Here is a 16700-nt window from a genome sequence, read left to right as displayed (position 1 = left end):
GCAACGAGTGGAACCGAGTCCGCTCTGAAACCAGAGACAGCAGCAGTAGAACCACAAGGATGAAATGTGAGGAGACAGACATCAAGCTCCGTTATAAAAGCAGCTGATAATCCTGCCTCAGACTACTGCCTGACCCACAACTACCCCCTATGACCCCTTCTGCGGGAATTGATAGCTGAAAATGTTAAAGTTGATAGCTAAAATCACTGAAGCTAATAGCTGAAAACACTGAAGCTGATTTCAGCTAAATGACAAATTAGCCTAATAAACTAAAATAAACTTAGGTTTGTCAAAACAGCTAGCTAAACTCCAAAACAGCCTAAAAAAATCTAGATAAATGCCAAAATAGTCCAAAAAGCTAGCATAATGCCAATTTTGAAAACTGTAACTTTCAACATAATTATAAATAATAAAAAATCAGGAATATTATTCCAGAATAATTCAATTCAAACCTAAATAACTTTTAATATTTTACTCTCCATAAAAATATATTTTGTCAAAATTATACAAGTTAAAAATAAGAGCAAGATAACATCAGGCCAATAAACTAAAATGATCTGGAGTTTGACACACGTGGTTAAAGGGTCAAGCCTCCATAAACCTTATCCAGCAGCTGAGGACTCATAGGAAGGATGAATCTCTGACTTTTCAACTCATTCGAACAAGATCGATAAAAATAGAAATAAACAGTTGAGACAAACAAAAATGTGATGCATCCATCATAACAGATTCTTTATGTCACTCTAGAAGTCCATCCAGACAAAGAGTCAGATATAGCTTCTATCGCCCCCTCCCACACCTCTTCATTTCCTCTATTTACCCCAAAATCTGAACGAATAATCACCAAAGACAGAGACGTCCAACATCAAACCCGATCTCTCCCCCCTTTATCCAAATAAGGGGGCGATGGCTCTTCAGAAGAGCGCCGCTAAGTCCTGCTTGGGGAATAACAATTAGTAGCTATTATAGTAGACTGGGTAGCGGCCTCGCAGCTGTCAGCGGGACACATGGAAGGTGACGCTGCTCTCATTTGCATGTGAAAGCTTCAATAAGCACATATTGTGTTGCGAGTGGGGCAATAATAGACTGTGGAAAAGGCAAAGGGAATTCATTTGGGGGTGGGGGGGGTCTCTGCTGGTGATTTTTTTTCTTGGTTTTGCATTGAGAGTCAGCCAGCTGATTTGACACAGCAGACAGAATATAATATAATGTTCTGAGACACAGAGCGCAGCAGAACGTTAGCAGAGAACACATTAGCAGATGCTACTGAATCGGCTTTTACTGAGCGGGATGTAAAATGAGACTGAGCGCGTTCTCCTGCACAGATGCTCGTGTTCAGTCACACAGACATGCTGCTCAAATGACGACGGGCCTCTTCACCCCCTCCAAATACAATGCAAAAAAAATCTTTTTTGATGATAAACTTCAGGTAAAATTAAGAAAACCATTTTACAACAAATGTAAAACAATCCCAGTGGTGTAAACAAATGTGGAAAAAGACTTTATGTACTGAATGTGTCAGAATATTTGCTCAACTCATTAATTGTGGTGTTCCTCAGGGTTGTTGACTTAAACCTTCTGTTTTCTATGTTCATTTCTATCATGCAACTGTAGCACCGTTCACATTTATTCTCAATTATGCTGCCAAATTAAAGTTAAATTACATTTTTTCCCTCCATCCATCCATTATTCTGTTTCAATGTAAGGCAGTGGTTCCTATGGGATTCCTAACTGGTCTGTCCGAGGCTGAAGTGAGCTTCTGATTTTTTTTTTTGGCCTCCAGTTCCACTTAACTTCTGATCTTAACTTCATTCTTTGGTTTAAAATGTATTTGTACTTTAGGTTTTCACATTAAAATGTGATCTAGATTTTTACAGAAGCTGAAAACGGCCAAATCTACTTTTTTTTTGTTTTTTTGGACCGTTTTCTCTTGATAAAGAGATCCACTATCTTGATACTTTATAATGAGAAAACAAAATTCTTTTTCCTGTGATAACGAGACAATGAAAATTATACTGCAGTATCTCTCGCTCCCTTTCCCGCACTGAGACGCAGAGACTTAATCCGTTATACGCTAACCAAAAGCTGTTTTTTAGTCAATTTTTTTATTTATTGGTGGAGCTCCGCTCCTCAAACGCCTTAATTCAATCTTGTGCACCAGCCCCCTCCCTTTATTTCTGTAAAAACTCCAAAGTTCAATGAGCTCTGGACATCCACAAATTTTTTCTGACAAACTGCTTTGCTTTGCTGCGGATTGTATGAAAAACAAACATAAAAAAGAATAAGTATTTTTGCAGACTGAGTTGGGCTGAATAGCTGTTTGGGTCCGCTAATGTCTAAAGCACAGTGAACGCACCACGCAGAAAAGCTCGTCGGTCCATCAATCTGAATTAACTTGTATTTTCTGAATATAAACACAAACTTAAACCAACATTTGAACAACTTTATCAGCAGCATCTTAACATTAGACAGCTGTTTGCTGAATATTATGCATTATTATTATAAAGTCCCAAATCCATATTTGGAGTAAAGACTCCTGGTTTTTGTCTGTTAAATGATGATGTCTTTTATTTCGAAGTCTAAGGTTCTTCTTCTGTTTCCTCTTTTCTGCTAAAAGAAACTTTGTTTGATTTGTGTTACCTCTGCAGTCCCAATGCAGCGGTCGGTGCAGCCGCTTTAAAAAAGTATTGGATGGATTTTCAACATGTGACCAAGCAAATGGAAATGCCTCAAGAATGAGTCAGAAGTGGTGTGGAGAGTTCAGTAGTTTGAAAAAATAAAACTTCATTCAATCAGATTATAAATAAAATGGAAACAAATATAAAGGTTGTGTTTTTTTTTTTTTTTCCTGGCACCAACTGTCCAACAGACTGATACTGTTTTAAGGAATAGTGTTTGGTTAAAACTGCAGTTTCAGAATCTTACAGTTGTTTTTTATCTTCGTGATTTGCAGTCATTTTGCCTTGTGTCATCACAACTGACTGATTTTCTCTGAAGGCCTGTTTGTAAGCTATGACTCAACCAAACTTCCATTCATTTTCATTTTCATAGCCAGAAAAAAAAAGAAAAAAAAATCACAATAACTACACTAGAAAGATGTAATTATAGGGATTCAGAAGTGTCACAAACACATCAGTAAACAACAGACTGTGTTTCATATTCAAATGGACTGATTCTGATTTTTAAAGATGAACCATTTGAAGATCAATAAGTTATGCAAAAAAAAAAAATCCCATTCAAATTCATGTTTTTGGAAGCTATCATGATTTGTCAAATTCCTTGTGTGTTTTTTTAACACAGCTTCTAGTGTTTTTGCAGCAATAAATCACTTTGATGGAGCTAAACATGAAATGCTAATTTAAGGCTGCCTGTCAAAACTTTTAATGCCATAATTTCTAATAATATGAGAAACATAATTATTTCTTGCTGTTAATGTCTGAATTAATTATTCCTTTAAATCAACAACAAAATCTGAACAGGACTTTTGATAAATATTGTTTTAAAAAAGGCTAAAGAGGAGACATTTTAAAATGAAGAGGAGGATGAGGAACCGTAACTGAAGCATCTGTGTTTCTGATCCTGGAGATGTCAGACCACAGCTGGACCTGCAGCACCGCTGAGTTGAATTTAATCAGAAAATGAGCTTTGTGGTTGTGAAAAGACTGAGCCGTGAAGAAACATGAAATTAGAGGCCATCAGAAACACGTGACGGAACACACTTGACTTGCAGTCACTCGCCGCGGTTATGGTTTCACTAATTGCTTTGTTTTCCCTGCTTTGGAAGAGGAGCATTCATTAAGAGATAACATATTCCTGTGTGTGGAGGGAAGGCAGCAAAAAGCCACAGCTCTAAAAGCACTCGACGGTGGCGGCGCGCACGTGACTGCATTACCACTAATGGAATGCAGCGTCGGCTGTTAGAAGCAGGACTTTAAAACCATCCGTGAGCGAAGGAGCAGAGAGCAGAGCGGCTGCCGTTCAACCTGCAGACTCCGACAAACAAGAACTTCACACGGGAGGTGTGGAGAGGTCAACCGCACGCCGCCGAGCGAGGAAACCCCGATGGAAGGTAAATCAAAGACCTAACGGGTGTTATGAGGCGTTCAGGAGCCGCTTGTCCCTCTGAAACACTAAAATCATAAACAGTGGACCCTGAGAGCATTTCTATGAAAATAAAACCTGGAGGAGGCTTTTAAAAGGGTCCCGCCCCCGCCCATACCTCCCATGAATGACTAAGATGCAAAAACGGACAGATCCCCACAAACAATAGAAATGACAAAAACAGAAAAAAAAAAATGGAGACATGTTTGATCAGAAATATAAATCTGATCAACAACGCTGTTGAAATATTTCATAAACGAAGTTATATTTGTGCTACATCATTTAGAGCAAAAGTCAGAGTTTTGAGGTCAAAATTTCCTAAATTGATCTAATTAAAATGTTAAATATTTGCTTTCAAAATACTTTTTTGCATTTGCAACAAATTCAGCGCAGTAATGACACATAGTTTACATGCACCACAATCGGATATATATAACCCACCAATCTCAATCAGAAGAAGAGTTTGATTTGAATGAGTCTGATAGAGTATTCTGAATGACGTGTTTACATGACTTATTTTTATTCTGATTCCTTCCGATTACTTTTGTCCATGTAAATGCAGCTACTGTCTCATCGTTGCTCTACATTTGTCTTCGGCTCACCAGTTGCTATGTTCCGACTCTGTTTACATCACCTGATAACTGGTGGCCAGTTTGACAAAGTATTTTTATTCATTTTTACCAAATATTGTTGGAAACATACATTTTTCAATGTCATCCCCTGAAAATTTTTTTTTTTTTTTTACATGATCGGACAGCAAGTAAACCAAATATCCATCTTTATGTAAAATAGAATCATGCATATTCAAAGCAAAAGTATAAAGGTGTCATGTTTTAGGGGTTTGAAGGGCACAAATCCATAAATTAAGATTATGAATCTTGTAAATAAATGTGACAAAACTACTATATAAGGAAAATAGTTCAGTTTTTAACTAACTTTTAGTGTAACTCTGATTAGTCCAAACTTAGAATATACAAATTAAATCTAAATAATTAAAGTAAATAAGACATTGAAACTGCTAATTGGTTTTTTACTGATAGATACAGAAACATATTTGCATAAAACTGCAGCAAGATTGTTATAAAATCCATCCTAAAAGCAGAACTTGTCTTAAAAACATTTAAATTTTCTTCTACACAGGTCAGAGAAATTCCATCAGCTCATGTAGTTCTTGCTCTTTTTTTTTTTGCCGAGTATAATTTCTGTTTTTGGGAGGTTGTGGTTTGTGGCGGACTCCCCCGGCCTGAGTGAGGGGGCGGAGCAGACGGTTGTAGCGAGCTGCTGCCAGCTTCTCCGTGTTACATAACAAAGGTATAAATAAACCAAAGAATACAAGCAGGGAAGAGCTGAACTCTAACACCGTTTATGGTATTTACCAAACAAATAAATGAACCATCACTTAAATATTATAGTTATTATTTAACTAAAGCAAATCTTCTCCGTTTGTTTTATTGACCACATTTGCTCATAGATGTCATAGAAACAATCTTAACTGAATCTTAAGAGTAAAAAGATCTGTGCTTTAAGAAAAAATGTTAAATAACAAAAAATAACCATATTGAGAAAGTTTTTTAGAAGCTAACGTAGTAAAACATATATTTTTTCTTAAAATAATAGTTCTGGGTAAGCCCAAAAGAGCCTGTCCCTCATAGACCAGTATTTGATCGTCCAAATGACCCCCCGCAGAGTGAGGTTAAAGAAATCTGAGCTGCATTCATGCATTATAGAATCCATGCTGGAATTTTACTGCAGTTCAACTCCTGAGAGGATGGAGGCTGAGCCGCAGAATTACTCAACCTTTGATGTCTAACAATCACTCTGTGGGCGTTTTCATGCTTATTCAGCATTTATTTATATGTTACAGCTAACTCACTGCAGGGAAGCACATTTGTGGCTCAATTCGGTCAAATATTTGGCGTTACTTAACTCCCCCATATGTGTGCGACCCCTGATGTGGTGCAGCATCAGAGGGACCTTTCAGGATCCTGTCCGCTCTTTGCGTGTCCTACCTCCGCGTGAGTGACGGGTACAGAGCTGATGCCGGCGTTCACGGCGTCCCAGGACCGAGCCGTCAGCACGCAGGCGAACAGCGGGTACAGATCTCCGGCTCCCAGCCTGCGGCTGTAGCGCTCCACGCCGGACATGTCGCCTTTGATCAGCGACATCCACAGCCGGCAGTAGTTCAGGCGGAAATCGGGCTGCAAGGCCTGGAGAGAGAGGACGAAAATAAAGAATATTTAAATAAATCTGAAATTCTTAGCATGGAAAAATGAACCACTTTTTGGTCTGTTTGCAAAGTAAATTGATGATTTAAAAAAAATGGAAGGAACTTCTTAAGGAATGAGTGACAAACTTTCTGGTGTCCAGTGTGTTTTCCAACAAACCCACCATTCAGCTTTTCTGTGGCAAAACACACCTAAACCAGGTAATTAGCAGCAAGTAGAGCAAAAGCTAGCAATCAGAGATCCCCATTAACTGTATAAGAGAACTGGAATGAGTGAGTGTTAAAGTTAAGTCCCATAATTTGTCACGCACCTTGTCTGAAATTTGTTCTCCACATTCAACCCATCCCCTGGGGGAGCGGTGAACTGCAGACACAGCCGCACTCGAGAACAGTTTGGTGGTTTAACCCCCAAATCTAATCTTTTAATACTGAGTGTCAAGCAGGGAGTTATTCAATCCCATTTTTAGAGTCTTTGGTATGACTCGACCTGGATTTGAACTAACAACCTTCTAGTCTTGGGACGGACACTCTACCACGAGGCCACTGAGCTGACGTCACACACAGAAAATGGTTCATTTCCAGCTCCTACCAAATGAAATCAATTTAGTCGCCATTTTTTTCAAGAACAGACGTCGATAAGCAGTGATTGGTTCAAGTTGGTATGAGTAATTGTTTCTATGACAACAACTCTCACCAATCAGGAGTGAGCTTGTTGGAAGTCCACACCCCTACCACTTGATTTTTACATAATCTGTCAAAATCAAACATTTCAAATGTTGGACGTGAGGGGCAGCAGGCCCCACCTACTTTTATTGAGGCATCTGATTGGTCGGTTTGTAACTTGAATAACTTGCACTTCAGAAAAAACAAGTAATATCAAGAACATGTCAATGAGCAGGGATGGTTATTCTGACAAATAGAATGACTGAATAAAAGCTGTTTATTTATCTATAAAACTCTATAGGATTTTGGCTTCTTGGAATCAGGGGGTACTTCCTGTTTGGAACACCAGGGGGTGGAGTCACTCAGTCCAGTTCTAGTATGGTCAATGGAAAACATAACAAAACTGAGAAAAACAAAAAAACAGTACTGGCAATGTGTCTGGAAATTTCCTGTTTTTATTGTTTTTACAAAGTAGCCTGTAAAAATAACTTTATTCACAAAACAAAAAAAATGCAAATAGAATATTTGAAACAATTTGTTTAATTTGTGTCACTGCTTTGTCATCCAACATGTGAAAGGAGACAAAATGTAGAATGATCTGAGGTTGAGATTGTGCTGATGTAAAGATGGAGGCGGGGTGAACCTGGTCGTTTCCTGTCTGTGATGTCACAGAACCCTTAAAGTCCCACTCCCACCATATTTTTTTCTATCGCAAAAGTGACTTTTTAATTATGATTATGACGTTTTTAGCCTAAATCAAAAAGCCTTTGTCTTTTTTTAAGATATACTTTATGGACAGCGGCAGTAGTTCATTAGAAATACAATTCTGGGTTGTGGGCGGGATTGTTGATGGGAACCTGCCCCTCCCCCTCACCAGGAGTTCTTACATGTGAGATAATAGCCGCAAGCTAACATTAGCGGCGCAAAAATAAAAAGAGCAATATTGGATCAATCCAGTCATACAGTTTTGAGCCAGAATTGGAATTAACTACAGCACGAGTGTTGAATGCACATTGTATCTTGCACACATAATTGTTAGCTGGCCAGGGAGCGCGTAGGGGGAGGGGAGACTTCAGTAGCTACGCCATTAGTCTGAGCCTTTTCTAGCATCCGGTTTTCTGATGAATTGAGAAATAGTCGGAAATGTAATTTTAATTGTAAATTATTTTGTATAGGTCCTCTACATTGAGAAAAATGCAACAAGAATGTTTTAAAAACAGGCAAAAAGACTATTTTCATTGGAGTGAACCAATGGATGAAAGGCAGACTCAGACCTTAACCGAGCTAAAGAAAGACAGAGAAGTTGGTTGGAACTTTTAAAGTCGATATAGACTCCAACCAAGCAAAAAAAAAGAATATTTTTATTATTGTGCGACAATACTATTTATTTTGCCATCAATTTCTGCTGATTAAGAAAAACAGACTAAAGGAAGTGAATTACAGGAAGTGATTTTTCATTTCTGTTACCAAAATAAAATGACCTGGTTAAATCTTTATAGTTGTGTGAATGCTGATTTAACTGCAAATCACCGCTTTGTCACTCACTAAAAGAGGCTTAAGAAAACATAAGAAAGTAATTAGCGGCAGACGTTTTCACACCAGATGTTTCAGCTTATCTCACCTCAGACTCACGCAGCCGTTTTCTGACAAACCTGTGCACGCCGAACACAAAGCAAACATGCAGGTACTGACACTGGCATGATTGTGTGTTTGTGATGTCTGGATTAATGTTGTACTCCAAAATGACGGCTGAAATCACAAGTCATTAGGAATAAATTGAAGCCATTATGGTCCAGGGGAAGCGTGTGTTTGTGCGCTGTGACTCAGGGATGATGCAGTTGCATATTTATCACTCAAATCTCTCATGAATACAACAGAAAGCCATAAACAAAGTCATGTAAGGGTTGTGTGCAACAACCTGTGGGTGTTTGTAGGAGGGAATGTGTGTGTGCAGTGTGTGCTCCTGTATGATTAAGGCTGTGCTGCATTCATCGCAGCACACTCCACTCTGCTAAGAACAACATCAAATGAGTTGTTTATCAAAAAGCTTTTATCCTGCTGTAGCTCTAATAAAAGTGTGTCTGTGTGTGTCACATTTATGTGCATCTTGGTTGTGCGATTGCTGCTCCACCTATTTATCCAAGGCCTCGGCAGGCAGCATGAAAAATGGCTCCCAGCATTAGCAGTAATGGTGTTTTTGTGGGTGGGTGGGGGGAGCGGCGGTGGAGATTTCCCACCTGATACAGGCCGTGATCGAGGAGGACGATCTCCGTCTTCTTGCTTTGGGGACATTTTCGGACCAGCACGTTGCCTGGGTGGGGGTCGCAGTGGACAAAGCCGTGGACGAAGATCATCTCGCTGTAGAGTTTGCCCAGATTCTCTGAGATCTGCCGACGAGACGAGGAGAAAAACGCAGACACAAGAACGAGTTTTTAGATTTCAGAGCTGGGAGTTTTTTCATTTCCTTTTCACATAGAAAACATGTCAAAACATTTGTTAACCCTTTTTACAGTGCAGTATTTAAGTGGTATTTATAGGGTATTTTTTGTACCTACTGGGTAATTACAGAGTATTTACATGGTACTTTTTTCTACCTAGTAGGCACATGCATGGTACTTGCTGTGTATTTCAGTGGTATTATTTGGTCCATACTTATTTTGTACCTACTAGGTATTTGCAAGGTACTTTATATGACTTACTGGGTACTTGCATGGTACTCTCTTATGCGACAAACAGGATACTTATGGTACTTTTTTCTACTTACTTGGTAATTACATTGTACTTGCTGTGTATTCATGTGGTACTATTTGGTTCATACTTATGTTGTACCTGCTAGGTGTTTGCATGGTACTTTTTATGACCTACTGGGTACTTACATGGTACTTTTTATGGGACCTAATGAGTACTTACATGGTACTTTTTTATACCTACTCTGTACTTACATGGTACTTGCTGTGCATTGATGTGGTACTATTTGGTTCATACTTATGCTGTACTTACTGGATATTTACATATACTTTTTATAGGACCTACTGGATACTTACATGGTACTTTTTTGTACCCACTCCATACTTACATGGTACTTGCTGAGTATTTGTGTGACACTATTTGGTTCATACTTTAGCTGTACCTACTATGTATTTATATGGTACTTTTTCATGGAACCTACTGTGTACTTGAATGGTACTTTTTTATGGGACCAACTGGATACTTACATGGTGCGTTTTTCTACCTATTCTGTAATTACATGGTACTTGCTGAGAGTATTTATGTGGTAATATTTGGTTCATACTTGTGTTGTACCTACTGGGTTATACCTACTTGGTATTTATGCTGTACACACTGGGTACATAGTACCAACTGGGTTTTGACATGTTGTGTCAATGTGTCTTTTGTACTACTTACCACACGTAAGAACAAGGTAAGTACAAGTAAAGTACCTTGAATTTACTTATCTACTTATCTACTTCACTTATTATACGTTTCATGGTAATTACAATGTGTAACAAGATAGCAGGTACACAGAAACTACATTTGAAGTACTGTGAAATTGACCCAGAATTTACTTTCTACTTACTTAGAAGTTTATGTGTATTTCATGGTACTCACCATATGTAAGAATATGGGTAATTACATACCGGTAGTACTTATCCAGTACTGTATTGTTTTTTTCATGACATGATACTTTCTATTAATGAGAGTAAGTACACATAAAGTACCATTTATTGTATGCAGAGTTTACATGTTAAGTCTTAGGGCGTTTTGTGGTAATCAGTATGTGTAGTAGTTTTACATAGACTACATCTCAAGTACAATGAAACTGGACTAGAAGAGAGTCAGCCCATTTCCACTTTACTACATGGTACTTGCAGTAATAGATGCTGGGTACATGAGTATTACTTGCCGTTTACCTCTTGCTAAAAGAATATTTACTTTCACTTATGATAGCAAAAGTTAGCATACTTTTGTAAAACATGATGTAAAATGTGTTAAAGTAAACACAATGGGGCAAAATATGCTCAAGGAATTTTAGGAATATCTACTTCTACGTTAAAAATGAATATCCTCCTTAGATTTATCAGAAGATATTCAGTTTTTGAACGTTTATTACAAAATGTTGCCTGATTCAAACAAGACCAAAGAGTCGTCAGGCTATAGACAAGATGGAGACATTAAACTTAAAAAAAAAAAGATAAATTAGAAAAACGTAGACTTGTAATAAAAAAAAAAGCAAAAGCTGTTAGGCTGATAAAGAATTGTTTCTGTTAGGAGGTGAATGTGTGTTTTTGGGTCAAACAGTTTTATGAATAAACCCTCGATGAAGACGTCAAAAGATAAACTACAGTTTTTCTGTAAAGCTTGAAGAGCTTCAAGGTTCCAGGTGTGACAGTTCCGTCCGAGACCAACCTCGTTCACATTGATGCCGTGTTTCTTCATGTAGTTTTTGTCGTTGACCTGCCCCCCCTCAGTAAACTCCATCGTTAAGATCCTCTTGGTGGACAGATCCCAGTGGATTGTGGGAACCTGCAAAGCCAAAAACACTTTTTTTTTAGACTTTTAGTTCCTCAAAGAATGACATTATCTTAGCCTTCTTCAATGTAAAGCACAGAATTCCTAAATATAACTTCCCAGTCTGGAGGTATTGGGATGGCGGCATTTTTAAGCCCTTCAGTTTTGTAAGTTTCTTAGTTTGTGTTTTAGTGATCTCTTATGTCTATTGTTCTTAGCATTTTTATATGTTCTCTGCTTTATTGTACCTTTTATGAATGTTGGTTCTTTCTGTTTGTTTTTATGATTTTGTCATTTGGACCTCGAGTCCATAATAAATTGTTCATTAATTTCTTCATTCATATAAGTCGGTTAATAAAATCATAGTGAATTTGTAGTACAAGCACCAAATTTGCCATTGATGTTAGGATTCCCACTTTCAGAAAAAAAGTTCTTTGTGGAAAATCCAATATTTTAAATAAAATATATATATTTAATATACATATAATAGGGTTCTACAAGTACCTCTCCAGTTTAAAGATGGCCTTTTGTGAATGATCAGCCCATATTGTTGGGAATGGAGCAATTTTTTTACATTTATGTAACAATTGAGTGTAGTCTGTTTAGTTTGGTAACCAGCTATCGAGTACATTTTATAACGGATTTTCTGCTTTTGTATAATTACCTGTATGAAGCGCAGTGAGACAATTGTTTTGTGATATTGTGCTATATAAATAAAACTGAATTGAATTGTATGGCCGCCATCTTTACAAATGGCCGCCATTTTAGATTATTCTTCTAGCTTACGTGGTTTTCTAAAATAGGGGAATTCTAAATAAGGTGTTTGTACCATAAAGTGCACAATCTATCTAAAAAAACAAACTCCATTATCATCTGCTGTGCAGACTCTGCTCCAGCATTTGGCAAAACATTAACCAAACTAAACTGATTTGGAGCGCCGGAGAGGAATATTCCCAGAGGTCGGACGTGATTGTATCCAGTGGAGGTTCTTCTCGCACTGTTAAAGTACTGCTTGCGGATGGAACCCAGAGATAGTCTGTCTCTACACAGGTGCGGTTGGTTTTGGGGTTTTCTACAGTCCATGAGGGTTTGTAGAGAGGATCAGACACATCGTAAAAGGACTGCAGGTGTGTCTTGCGGCCCTCCAGATTATTTTATTTTATTGTTATTAATGACCTGATGTTATCTTTTGTTTATTTCTAACTTGTATTATTTTGACAAAATATATTTTTATAGAGAGTAAAGTATCGAAAGTTATTTAAGATTAAAGTTGATTTATTCTGGAATAATAGCCCTGCCTTTTTATTATTCATAATTATGTTAAAAAGCTCCAGTTTAAAAGTTTTAAAAAATGACATTCTGCTAGCTTTTTGGACAATTTTGGTATTTACTAAGATTTTTTAGGCTATTTTGGAGTTAACTTAATATTTCAGCTACATGCTAGCTGTTTTGGCTAACCTAAGCATCTTTTTGTTTTTTTTTTTTAGGCTAATTTGATGTTAAGCTAATATATCAGCTTCAGCGTTTTTAGCCATCAGCGTTAGTGTTTTCAGCTATTAATTTCAGCATCTTCAGCAGCCAAATTCAGCTTACAGCATTCACTCTAGCATTATTGCAGGTAATGCTATATAACTAGTTCATAATTATGTTAAAAAGTTACGGTTTAAAGTTTTAAAAATGTAGTTTTAGTGTTCAATAAATGTTTATCCTGTTCGGGCCACGACCTAAGATGTGTTTCGGATTTTATCCCCTTGTGTGATTGAGTGCTCTACAGGTTCACCAAGTGGTCTACAACCTTGATATGTTTTATAGTCCACCTGCATGTCCCATAAAGGGTTGGGCCACCTTTTGCCAGCAGACAGCCTGTATCCACCAGTAAGGGCGTTTGGGACTAAGGCTTAAGGCTTCAAGGTTCTTCAGAGTTCCTCTAAAAGCATTTGTAAAACAAAAAACCTCACTTTCCCATGAAAAATTTAAATACTGCCTACTTTATAGAATTTTAATTAAATCATTAATTCACACATGATGACTTTCTGAAAAACATCAGCTCTCTATTAAAACAGCTAAACTCAGCTTTATTCTGCAAGTCTCACATCTCTAATGTTCAGTCATACAATAAAAACGGAGAGAATAGGAAGCAGCAAACGACATGAAAAACACAAAGGATATTCCAGCTCTCCGTTTAAGAAACAGAACAAAGAGTCTGTGGCAAAAAGAAGACTAATTCACATTCACCAGAGCTAATAAAAGCTCCCAAATAAGCGTATTAAAAGAAAAGGACACCAGGAAATTAAATGATAAAAGACATGAAGCAAAAAGTGTTCAGTTAAGGAAATATGATTTGTGGGATTGTGCAGCCGCCGCTGTGTTAGAATGTGGAGGAGCTGTCGAGCGCACAAAGGAGGATTTCACACACCGAGGAAGAGTCTGACCTCTATTAACTGTCAGGAGGAACATTCTGAATACGGGCTTCCACTTAGAAACGGACTGTTCCACAATCAAACCAGCGGTTTGTAGCCGCGCAGCAGCCTTTTAGAAAAAGCTCATTTCCATGTGTTTACCTTGAGAAAGGGGAAGTGTGCCAACATGCTGGCCACCTTTTCAGCATTATGCCCCTCATTGAGGAAGTCCAGCTCCAGCGGCATGTTCTTCTTGGCCTCCTCCACCAACCACATGAAGGCGAAGTCTGGGAAGAGCCAATGGACCGCCTTCAGCAACACCTTCAACACAAAAGCATAATCAGTACGTTTAGCTACATTTACAGTGAGGACAATGATTATGAAAAAAATGAATCAATGTTACAGGCAATCATGAAGACTCTAAACATCATACTGGAATGTTTTGAAAGGTCTTTACTGAGATCTTACCCATGAATTCTAATCTATTTACACAACATTGGGAGATGTTTAATTGGCACTTCTACGGGGTTCGAGTGGATCGGGTAAGGATGTGTTCTCTGTGTGTCCCACTGCCAAACAAGAGTTCTGATAAAATACACCTAGAATAGGGGTCAGTAACCTCTAACAGTTACAAGATCCATTTGGGCCTTTTTTCTACTGATCCAAACCTGGAAGGTGACGTAAAGTCTTATTTTACCCTTTAAGAACATTTACCATCTCTGTGCTTTTATTTAATTGCTTTTAAATAACACATATGAATGATAATTCTTTTTTGGCATAATGCTCGCTACTTTTCTTTCGTTTTTCTAGGTGTGACGTCACCAATTTCACCAAGTGAAAATCGAATAAATAAGAACATTTCACCACATTTATTTATGACTCCACTGTGTTCTGATGATAAAAATGTGGATGGTTTATTCAAATGTTGTTCAAAATTGGTCCACTGCAATGCATTGTGGTCTATATTTGCTAATACAATACTAGAAAATGGCAAACTAAGGGAGGAATTCTGACACAACCCATGTGGTAAATGCAAGTTCTTGAATACGCAACATTTACCTGGTGTGTCCGTAGTTTAAACTTTTTTTTTTTTTTTTTTTTACTTGATAAAAAAAGCTCCAACCATGCATCTATCGATATCTAATCAGTTAATGGAGCAACAATTTTTTATGTTTCCTGGTTTTATTGTATTAGTTTTAAATATTTTTTTTATATTTAATGGGCTTTTTAAAATGTTTAATAAGATTTTAATCTTTAAATTTTTATATTATTGTTTTTTTTTGATGTGCTAATGATGTTTAATGCAGTCAGATAAATGTTTTTGAATTTCCTTTCAGATGAATAAAAATTCCATCCATCATTGGAAAGCCAAGCGGCAACACAGACGTGACTTTTAAGGAAAGCACATTTCCATGGCTTAAGGAGGCACAGCATCACATTTGTGAACAAGTGTCAAATTTTTATGGACGTTTGGAGAAACTATGACTTTTTTCATGAACCAAAGCAGATGTATTGATTTCTGTCTAAAGTTCTCGACATTTTTGGAAAACTTGAAGGTGAAATAGCCTTTGCCATTTCCAGCGCCCCCTCCAACCCCCCCAATCTGAACCATCAAAGCAGAAAATGTCAAACAGGAACAGGGTCTGCAGCACTTCCCAGCGTCCACATTTATGACACTGAGTGCAACAGAAATGCCAGGAGGAAGGTCATTCATTTTCACATGTTCCACCTGAACACATGCGTCTGTAGATGCTTCTTGGACTTTAAATAATTGTGTATTTTTTTTTGTCAGGAACGATGTTCCTTAAGGAATCTGCATCCACTTACCTCCATCACCATGATGTCCTTGGAGCTTTGCGTTTGGACTTTGGGGTGCTGGATCTTCAGGGCCACCGTCCTCCCATCATGCAGCACTGCCTTATGGACCTGAGCTAAAGAGGCGGCACCCTGAGGTTTCTCCTCGAAGGAAACGAACAACTCTGACAGCTGGGACAGAAGATAAGGAGGAAGACAGTAAGGTCTGGGTTTGTGATGGGGAGGGAGATCATTAATCGTCTGCAGTCAGGATTTATTGGTCAACACTTTGCCGAATGTGAGATTAATGTTGTGTCACAGTAATCACATGTCAGCCGTAAGAGGAGGAGGAGCTGATCGATATGGGAAATGTACAGGATTGAACGTTGACGTTAAGCTCCTGAAGTGAAATCAAAGACCGGAGGAGAGCAAACAAAGTCAACTGGAGTCAGTTTGTAACATGAAACCGAGACTAACATCTGTGACTACGACCCGACACGACAATTCAGATGTTTTCATTCAAGAGACTCTATTTGAGTTTATGCTTTTGTCACTTTACCAGAAGTTTTCCTTTAACCTCAAAGTTAATTCTATGTTCCATTATGATCTCAATGAACCAGAACCCCTTTATGGGCTTGGATGACATAAAACGGCTAAAAAACTGTATACCGTATATCTTCCAATAGTAGCCGGTCTCTGATAGACGCCGATCTCCATTAAAAGCCGGGTGTAACACGTGCTGTTGTTATTAGACGCCGGTCTTTAATGGTAGCCGGACCGGCCAATTCATACTCCTAAACACTAGGTGGCGGAATTGCACTCTGAAGCTGGTGCCGTCTGCCATTTAAGCAAGAAAACAAAGAAGAAGAAGAAGAAGAAGAAGAAGAAGAAGAAGAAGAAGAAGAACAAGAACAACAACAACAAGAAGAAGAACAAGAAGAAGAAGAAGAAGAAGAGCGTCTTTCAGGCTGGTGGTTGTTGTTGTTGAATTTGTGTGGAACAAGCCCTTC

General features: G+C 38.1%; 1 protein-coding gene across 3 annotated transcripts in view; it reads right to left on the bottom strand.

The window, feature by feature from the left end:
* adck1 (aarF domain containing kinase 1) overlaps positions 1-16700 on the bottom strand; it is a 59415-nt gene that overhangs the window by 10162 nt on the left and 32553 nt on the right. For all 3 annotated transcript variants that reach the window (XM_024273536.2, XM_024273532.2, XM_036209929.1), the window contains exons 5-9: positions 15724-15882; positions 14059-14217; positions 11396-11512; positions 9226-9375; positions 6111-6308 (exon numbers count right to left, since the gene is read on the bottom strand). In XM_024273536.2, coding sequence (XP_024129304.1) covers positions 6111-6308; positions 9226-9375; positions 11396-11512; positions 14059-14217; positions 15724-15882 — 783 coding nt within the window. The remainder of the gene's footprint in view (positions 1-6110; positions 6309-9225; positions 9376-11395; positions 11513-14058; positions 14218-15723; positions 15883-16700) is intronic.

This window comes from Oryzias melastigma, linkage group LG22 (genome assembly GCF_002922805.2).
Source record: "Oryzias melastigma strain HK-1 linkage group LG22, ASM292280v2, whole genome shotgun sequence".
Lineage (NCBI taxonomy): Eukaryota > Metazoa > Chordata > Actinopteri > Beloniformes > Adrianichthyidae > Oryzias > Oryzias melastigma.
This window is presented reverse-complemented; position numbering and strand designations above follow the sequence as displayed.